The 8653-nt window shown below is 37.2% G+C and overlaps 2 protein-coding genes across 2 annotated transcripts; both read right to left on the bottom strand.

Moving 5' to 3' along the window:
- Nucleotides 1-1589: 1589 nt before the first annotated feature.
- LOC103131476 (macrophage mannose receptor 1-like) lies at nt 1590-3269 on the bottom strand. Its single transcript, XM_016666686.1, has 3 exons — nt 2966-3269; nt 2425-2772; nt 1590-2273 (listed from the first exon to the last, which is right to left on the bottom strand). The coding sequence occupies exons 1-3, from the start codon at nt 3219-3221 to the stop codon at nt 1927-1929; spliced, it is 951 nt and encodes a 316-aa protein (XP_016522172.1). The 5' UTR covers nt 3222-3269; the 3' UTR covers nt 1590-1926.
- Nucleotides 3270-5662: 2393 nt separating this feature from the next.
- On the bottom strand, nt 5663-8627 carry LOC103131475 (C-type mannose receptor 2-like). Its single transcript, XM_007543125.2, has 3 exons — nt 8419-8627; nt 6374-6721; nt 5663-6243 (listed from the first exon to the last, which is right to left on the bottom strand). Exons 2-3 carry the CDS (start codon nt 6681-6683, stop codon nt 5897-5899), a joined length of 657 nt encoding a protein of 218 aa, XP_007543187.1. The 5' UTR covers nt 6684-6721; nt 8419-8627; the 3' UTR covers nt 5663-5896.
- Between the last annotated feature and the right edge of the window lie 26 nt (nt 8628-8653).

Raw genomic sequence — 8653 nt, 5'->3', positions numbered from 1 at the left:
TTATATGCAGCAGCTGAAATTGGCCTTAAAGTGGCAGCGCACCATTTATGCTGCTACACAAATAATCTTAGTATTCAGGAGATTACAAACAAACTGGGATCTGAAACTTACATTTCTTCTCTTTGTCCCTCAGTGAACTGATGCTCCTCTCTTGATGTTCAGCTGTAAACTCTCCCAGATAAACTGTTGGTTTCGAATTTAAATATTCAAAGCAGGGCAGGAACATGTTTCACAAGGACATCTTTTATAAACCATCAACAGGAAGGAGAAATGCACCAAACTCTGTAGCTTGGGAAAATGATCTTTCTAAAAAAAAGGTTTTGTTGCAGACAGTTTAGAGAACAACCTGATCAAACCGTGAGAAAAGCTCAAAGTTGTTTCCTATCCTCCATAATACTGGTGGATGCTGGTAAACCAGTGGACAAGCTGGAAAGACTTTGCCATCAAAGCTTGTAGTTTCGTAGTTTATTTTCTGCCTTCTTTCCTTTTTTATACTTTTATTTTATTTTTTATTTATTTAATTTCCCTTCGGAGTCAATAAATTATTTTTTTAATATCAATTTAATTGTTGACAATGTAAGCAGGGATTCCCCCCAGTGTAATATATGCCTGGTGAGTCGTCAGGCTAAGTATTTTATTTTGAGATTTTTTATTTTGTTTTTACAAGTAACAGTGACAGTAAAGACAGATTAAGCCAGGTTGATCGTTGGCGCATTGAACTGGGCGTGAGTTGACCCGTGTTGTAAAACAGGTTTTTCATAAACCATGCAAAGCAGGAAAACTTACATCATAACAACCGGTCTGTTGAGAAAAGAAAAAAAAAAGAAACTATTAATAGAGCCTATCTTGAATGCGTCAATGTAAATATGGATTGTGTGAGTTTTGATAAAGCGTTTGTTGCCTATGGCATCAGTGTTAGCTTGTTGATGTTTATGTTTGGGTTTGAAATGGATACAGAAAATAAATCAAGATCAGAAAATTCATCTTTGTAAAAATGCAGCAACCCTCTCCATGTGAACTTCTGTGTCCTGGTTTTTGTTTGTTTATTTTATGTCAAATCCGACGATTCAAACAAACCATTGAATCATGACTACAATGGTTCATTTACTTGCACGAATTCAATATTTTTCCTGCAATCAGTAGAAACATACTCAAAACAAGTAACACATTTTTGCCAGCAAGTGAAATTTTTTATCATACTTGCAAAAAAGAATAGGTTCTATGGAGCAACATTGGGGCCAGTTTGTTCAAAAGAAAAAAATTTTTTTTAAACTGAAAAAGAAAATATTTTCAGATTCTTTTTTTCTTCTTTTTTTCCAGTTTCACACTTCTGACCATCTTTTGGTTTGAGTCTAGGCCCTCAGATGATGGGGGTGCAAAGTCATGACTTAACTATGCATTGCTGTTGCATTCAAAGACAGCTTTGTTGACCCAAATTTAACTCCACAAAGTGTAATACAGCACAAAACTCCAAAATCCAATAACAGTTTTGACTCATTTGTTTAATTGCTTAAGTTGTTTTTATATGTGTTTTAGATAATCAAAAACTTTAATAAGAGATAAAAACAAATACATTTCAATTGAGGTAAGCTCAGAGGAACATCAACATGTGGCAAGATGAAGTTGGTATTAAACATCCAACTTCTGATAAGATGACTCCTGGTAAATAGTAAAAGGTAACATTCCTAAAATATCTGACAGTACTTGTGATGATTATGAAAAACTTGGAGAATTGAAATATTAGAACAGAACTAGATAACAAACATGACATAACATGCTATAAAAACCAAAATCCACATTAAGCTTTCTGTGAAAAGTTCAGAACTGTTGATGTAAAGATTTTCTTTTCTCTTATTAGGAAAGTAAAGTTGGAAGAAACCAACATTTAATAAGAACAACATGAAGTAAAAACAAGCAGAGAGGATTTTACTCTTTAGAACAGATGAAATTAAACAGATCAGCATCATTTCTTTTGAACCACTGATGGTTCCTTTTCGTCTCCATGGCTCCAGACATGTCACAGTCGTCCATCGGTGGATCTGAGCCCCAGTTCTGATAGCTGACCACCTCGTCACTGACCCAGAACCACAAATCCAGAGTGCAGGCGTAACGCAGACCCATCCAGACATAATCAGTTGATGCAAACTGGGCTTCCTGTTGGACCGATATTTGATCAATCATGTTGGTGATGGTGACCAGTCCATGGTGGTGATCTCTGCAGTAGGTCAAGGCGTCTTTCCAGGTTTTATTTTCTTTGATCAGAATCACTTTATCTGTCACCAAATCCAGGCACAAAAAAAATTCTTCACAACTTTAAAATTAAATATGATGCAATTTTTAAGAATACATAAAAGACAAACACATTTATATGAACACATTAAAAAATCATATTGCTGTGTGAATATTTATGTCACAAGAACTCACCATCATAACAGATGAAAGGTTTTGTCTTTTTGCAGTCCTCATTCTTCCATCTGCCTTCATCTTTAAAGACAGTCATGGCACATTGATCTCGGTTGAATGCCGGATTGTTAAACCCTTTATTCCAGTGTCTGAAAGAGAAACTGCTTCCATCTGACCACCTCCAGGTGTCTCTGAACAGACCAATGTATGAGGAATCACTTATAGAGTTCATCAATTTCTCCACTTCTTCATCCTGTAGCTGCTTCGTTCCACTGATCAGGTCTGTGTGTTTCTCTCTGCAGTAACTCTGAGCTTCCTGCCAGGACTTCTTCTCTTTAATCAAGTGATATTTGTGGTTTGTGTTGGTTTCTGTGGAGTGAACAGATAAATTTAAATCTCCAGTTCTATTTTTTAACTTGAACATAAAATTAGTTTCACTGGGAAACACAAACAGGAACCATGTTCCATGTTTTTTTAGGTTGGTAGTGGAAGGAATTTCATGATTCAACTCACATTTTTATTAGACTATCTATTAAGCTTATTCTGTTTTAATAATACTCACGATTGAAGCAGACAAAGTACTTTGTGGCCCCACAGCCAGTATCTACCCATTTGAGATTTTCAAGCAGATATGCACAGTTTTCAGATTCACCATTAGTCGGTTCTCCTGGGTTCCAGTTTGTCTCACTTTCATTGAACTCCACTCCAGGCAGAGACCAGAACCATGTTCTGATAAATTCTGGTTTACTGATCAGACCAATCCAAGCTTCACTCCAATCTCCATCTGAGACGTTGATGAGTCTCTTCATGTCCTTCATGTTAGTCACTGTGACCAGGTCAGTGTGTTTCTCTCTGCAGTACTGCTGAGCTTCAGTCCAGGTCATTTCCTTATTAATATAGTGAAACTGACAGAGCTGACAGTCCATGAAACAACACTGACCTGTGACGATAAAGGATACTGCTAACATGTGTCATTAAACTTCAACAAATTTGCCAGCATATAAAACAACATTTGTCATTCTAAAGCTGTTATTCCAGTTGCTCTTGCCTAAGTTTCTGTCCAATAAATAAAGACGCAATTGTCTTTCCAACGACACCACTTACCCATCAGGAAGAGCAGAATCAGACTCCACTGCATCTTTGCTGTCAGATGAATTATTTTCCTCCAGCAGTTTGTCTCTGTTGGATGAAGAACATTTAAACAGTGAAAAGCTGCAGCTCTCCCTCCACTGGACAGAGAAACAATGAGAGCAGAGAGATGAAGACAGACAGGAGACAGAACAAAGAAAAATGTCTGTCTCCTGTAAAACTAGCAACTTTTTCCTAACTAAAATAGTGACATGATATTAGAAATAAAGAATAATGTAAGCATTTATTAAATTTACCCTTAACAGACATTTTTATAAAACTTACATCTCCTTCCTCTGTAAAATGATGCTGTTCTCTTGATGCTCTTCTGAAAACTGTTCCTCCTAAACCTTTTGTACCTAAACAGTAGCTGAATATGACAGTTTCATTTTTTAAATATTCAAAGCAGGGTAGGAACATGTTTCACAAAGAATCATTCATAAACCATAAAGAGGAAAGAAAATATTAATAAGATGAGTTGACCATCCTGGAACATAATTTAATTAACAGAGATACTGTTTGTTTTCAGCATCACATGATCAGGACACATGGATTATAATATTACAGCTTTTAATTTGTACCTTCTTGTTTCCTTCTGCTTTGCCTTTCAAATAAAGTTTTTTACAGATACCTGTAAGCACAAACTGATGAAAGCGTGAGAAAAGCAGCTCCAGTATAAAGCTTCTCTTTGCACAGCTGCTTTGAATTTAACATCAGGTGTTTTTAACAGGAAGTCCTGGGAAAACTGACCTGTTTTTATAAAACCAGTTTAGTTTCATGTTCAGTTTAGCTTATCTGTTCATCAATCGGATCATTGAGAGTATTGATTTCTCCTCACTGATAAATTAATACAATTATTATGTTTTTTGCTTCACAAAGATGACAATATATGGATTTATGATACATCTTTGCTAAATGTGATTTTGTTTATTGATTTTTAAAAGAATTTAGGATTGTGTACTATGTTGAAGAGTCTTTTGATGTTTTGTGAGACAAATAGTGTACAAAAATAAAATATAAGTACTGGAAGCAAAAGGATGGAGGGCAAATGAATTTCCTTGATGTCAACCAGGAAGTTGTTTCCTCTTCTTTTAGTAATGGTAGATGCTGCTACACCAGAGGACACACGAGAAAGGTTTTCTGAAAATATTCAACAAGTCTTGTAGATTATTCTACTTTCCGTTTTATTGTATTAATTGCATTGTAAAAGTTTTCATACCAATAAATCTTTAACCTGGCTGTTGCCTTCCAACATATTTCTGCTGGATTCTCATCTCCTTTCACAGATGTGTCTGGGCTTTCACTCATTGAAGTGGATTTTCCTGGTAGAATATCAACCAATCAGCGAACAGAAGGAGAATGGGAACGATGACAGTGATTTTATGAGCTGTTTTAGATTTGTAGTCTGCCTGTAATTTTACCACCAGAGGATTTGAACAAAGTTGATCAGTTCATGTTGGACACGCCTCCAAACACTGAATCAACATTATTAGTTACCTCATTTGGATCGGCTCGCTTCATAGTGGAGGATGGTTGTTTCCAGCACAATTTCTGGTAAAATGTATAGCTTTAAACTGTTTAAACGTTAGTGATTGGGTAAAATTTAAAACTCCAACAGAGGCCACGCTTCCAGGAAGCAATTGTTACTCCATAGCCGAGGGTCACCTTATGGATGAAGCAAACAGGGGCTGATATTTATCAGGCTTTGAAAAACATGAAATGAACCAAACAAAATTTAATTTGTATCCATTTGTAAACATTAAAACATTAATTGTGTAATCTTCACCAGGTTAACTTTAGAAGCTAACTAATTATTTAATAAAAACATATATGACTGACTGACTGACTGACTGACTGACTGATTGATTGATTGATTGATTGATTGATTGATTGATTGATTGATTGATTGATTGATTGATTGATTGATCGATCGATCGATCGATTGATTGAGAACAGAACCAGAAACTAATTTTTCATGAGTTCTTCGTAGTCCAAGGACTCAAACTGTAGATTGAGAAAAAACAATTCTGCCAAATCAATCAGTTTATTGATATCAAAGAAACAAAGAAACCTCTCAGACAGATACAAATATGTTTAACATAAACCTTTTCAAATAAAAATAATGTCCCTCCACATATATTCAATCTAAAAGTAATGTGTTTTAGGTGGCGAGTATATACTTGAACAAATACATATACAAAGTACAAAATTACAAAAAAATGTTCCAAGCAGTAAATATAGCCTTTGCCCTGATATGAAAATGGTTCCCACATTAAAGTTATATATAAAAAGTTTACAAAGCCAAACAACAACATAAGTCACTTTACCAAAATCAAACTCATGTTACCAGAGAGCAGAGTGACCTTTAACCCTTAGAACAGATGAAGTTCAGTTCCTCTGTGTCGTTTCTCTGGAACCATCTATGTTCTCCTCCAGCCTGCATGGCTCCAGAAATGTTACAGTCATTCATCCATCCTGCTGAGGTCGAGTTCTGATAGCTGATCTTCTCCTTACAGACCCAGAACCAGATGTTCTTGAAGCAGGTGTAGCGCAGACCCATCCAGACAAACGGAGTTGATGCGGTCTTTACTTTCTCCTGGATCCATCTCTGATCGTCCATGTTGGTGATGGTGACCAGGTCATGGTGGTGACCTCTGCAGTAGGTCAAGGCGTCCTTCCAGTTCATCTTCTCTTTGATCAGGATCACTTTATCTGTCACAGAAGGCAAGCCCAAAGGAAAACACAAGTTTGAAATTAAATATAACGCACATGTACAAATTTAAATGGACACATAAAAAATCCTAATTGTTGATTTGTGAACATGTAAGTCAGAGCAACTCACCATCATAACAGATGAAGGGTTTTCTTTCAGCACAGTTCACATTCCTCCATCTGCCTCCATCATCAAACACAGTCATGGCACATTCATCACTGATGGATTTTGGATTGTTAAAGTCTTTATTCCAGTGTCTGAAAGAGAAACTGCTTCCATCTGACCACCTCCAGGTGTCTCTGAACAGACCAATGTATGTGTGATCACTTGTAGAGTTCATCATCTTCTTCACTTCTTCATCCTGTAGCTGCTTCGTTCCACTGATCAGGTCTGTGTGATTCTCTCTGCAGTAACTCTGAGCTTCCTGCCAGGTCTTCATCTCTCTAACCAAGTGATATTTATGGGTTGTATTAGTTTCTGTGGAGTACACAGACAAATGCAAATCATAATTTATAACTCTTTTTCAGGATAAGCATAAAATTAGGTTCACTGGCAGACGCATTGAAAGCAACGGTTCTTGTTTTTTGAGTGAAATTGCTACTTCCTTTTTATTTATTTATTTATTTATTTATTTATTTATTTATTTATTCATTCAATATTTTATCCAAATACTTTTATTAGACAATCTAAATCAGGGGTCGCGAACCTGCGGCTCTTCGACGGATCATGTGCGGCTCTTTGATTCCGAAATTTCCCAACTCTCATTGAAGGCAGCACCGACAAAAGCAGCGTAACGTGCTGCGCAGGATGTCAAACTTTAAGCTAGCGCTACAAGTCTGCAGTAGTTACCTGTCTATATCGGAGGAGAGGCGTTAGCTGAAGCTAAATCATTTAGAAATAAAATCTGTTTCCATGGTAGCAGCTTTCCACAACAGGTCTCTGTATTTATGTCGGCTGCATTATTTCACGTCGGCGCACTTTGCGCCGTTTCCAAGCTCAGAGAATTGTGGCGCAGAGGTGGGAGTGAAGCAGAGCAAGCTGCTGCTGCGCAAATAATGAGATATTAGGGAACATATCAGAGTTTACGCAGCAGGTTCTGGTTCCGCTAAGGGGAAAAGCAAACCGGTTCTGATCACATGAACACAACCAGTCAGGTTCTTGGATGTGAGATATTTAGCGATTTTTCTACTGCAGAACAAAACAGAAGAAAAGTGAGAAAAATCAGAAAGTAACAGAGACTCCAATGAGAGTTTAAATTAATCACGATATTTATTATGGTATGTCAGATCCGCTGTGTTTAATCTTTACGTAAGGTATAAATTGTATTGATGCTTGAATATTAATGTTTATTAAAATGCCCCCTAAAAACTATTTAGCAGGGGTGAATCCAGGACGCTTTTAAAGAGGGGCAAAAGGGGCCCAGTGACGTTAAACCGAAAATAATGGTCAAAGTGTAAAATATGCTAATGGTAGAGGTCACGAAAATACCCTGAAATATAAATCTGAGCCATGTCAGTAAATTGTCCTACATGCCTAAAAAATGTTCTGCATGAGACACTTCCACATCCACCAGTTTTGCAGACGGAGAATGAATTTTTAGTACACTTAAGTCTAATCGTTGACTTGTTTTCACTGACCCGTGGAAGAGTTGCTTTGAGTAGCTATAGCAGAGTACAAACCAAATCTAAGGATACTTGTAAAGAAATGAGCACTGTCAGGTTGTCCACTAAAGCAGGGGTCCCCAAGCTACGGTCCGGCCCGCCTCCTCATACCAGAGAGCATTCAGTGTTTTTTTTCATATATTGTATTTTCCGGTTTATATGTGGATTTTTCTTCAACCACCAGGGGGGTTCTTGAGCAGATGTGAAACTAACTTTCCCTCAATGGAATATATACTAGTCAGTCCCAGTCACCGTTTCACTCACGGTTTTTTCCATTTGCATTCTGGGTAAAAAATCTATCTAAAAGCGCGACCAGCTATGTGGCCCTCGCAGGAAAAAGTTTGGAGACCCCCTGCACTAAAGCATTAGGGACTAAGAAAAAAGCCGTTTCAGCAGCAATGTGGTATGAAGCTAATTCAGAAATTGTTGTGTGGCTCTTAACGGTGATGATGAGCTTTATTTGGCTCGTGATCTATAGTTTACATTCTGTGTTTTTTTTATTTTTATACTCACCATCATAGCAGAGGAAATAGTCAGACCATTGGCAACCCTGATCTAGCCATTTAAGATTTTGATTCAGAATCCCACAGTTCTGAAATCCTTGAATTCCTTGTTCATTCGGTTCTCCTGGGTTCCAGTTTGTCTCACTTCCATCAAACTCCACTCCTGATAGAGACCAGTACCATGTTCTGTTAAATTCTGGTTTGCTGATCAGACCAATCCAAGCTTCCTTCATTTCTCCAGCTGA

This window comes from Poecilia formosa, unplaced genomic scaffold, assembly GCF_000485575.1.
Source record: "Poecilia formosa unplaced genomic scaffold, Poecilia_formosa-5.1.2 Scaffold772, whole genome shotgun sequence".
In the NCBI taxonomy this organism is placed as follows: Eukaryota; Metazoa; Chordata; class Actinopteri; order Cyprinodontiformes; family Poeciliidae; genus Poecilia; species Poecilia formosa.
This window is presented reverse-complemented; position numbering and strand designations above follow the sequence as displayed.

Bases quoted from the DNA above. Each gene is read 5' to 3' on its own strand.
- LOC103131475 (XM_007543125.2), bottom strand. From the start codon at position 6,683: ATGAAGACCTGGCAGGAAGCTCAGAGTTACTGCAGAGAGAATCACACA. The intron at 6,244-6,373 runs GTGAGTTGCTCT...CTTCTGTGACAG, and splicing joins ACCCTTCATCTGTTATGATG to ATAAAGTGATCCTGATCAAA.
- LOC103131476 (XM_016666686.1), bottom strand. From the start codon at position 3,221: ATGAAGGACATGAAGAGACTCATCAACGTCTCAGATGGAGATTGGAGT. The intron at 2,773-2,965 runs GTGAGTATTATT...TTCACTCCACAG, and splicing joins GTACTTTGTCTGCTTCAATC to AAACCAACACAAACCACAAA. The intron at 2,274-2,424 runs GTGAGTTCTTGT...ATTTGGTGACAG, and splicing joins ACCTTTCATCTGTTATGATG to ATAAAGTGATTCTGATCAAA.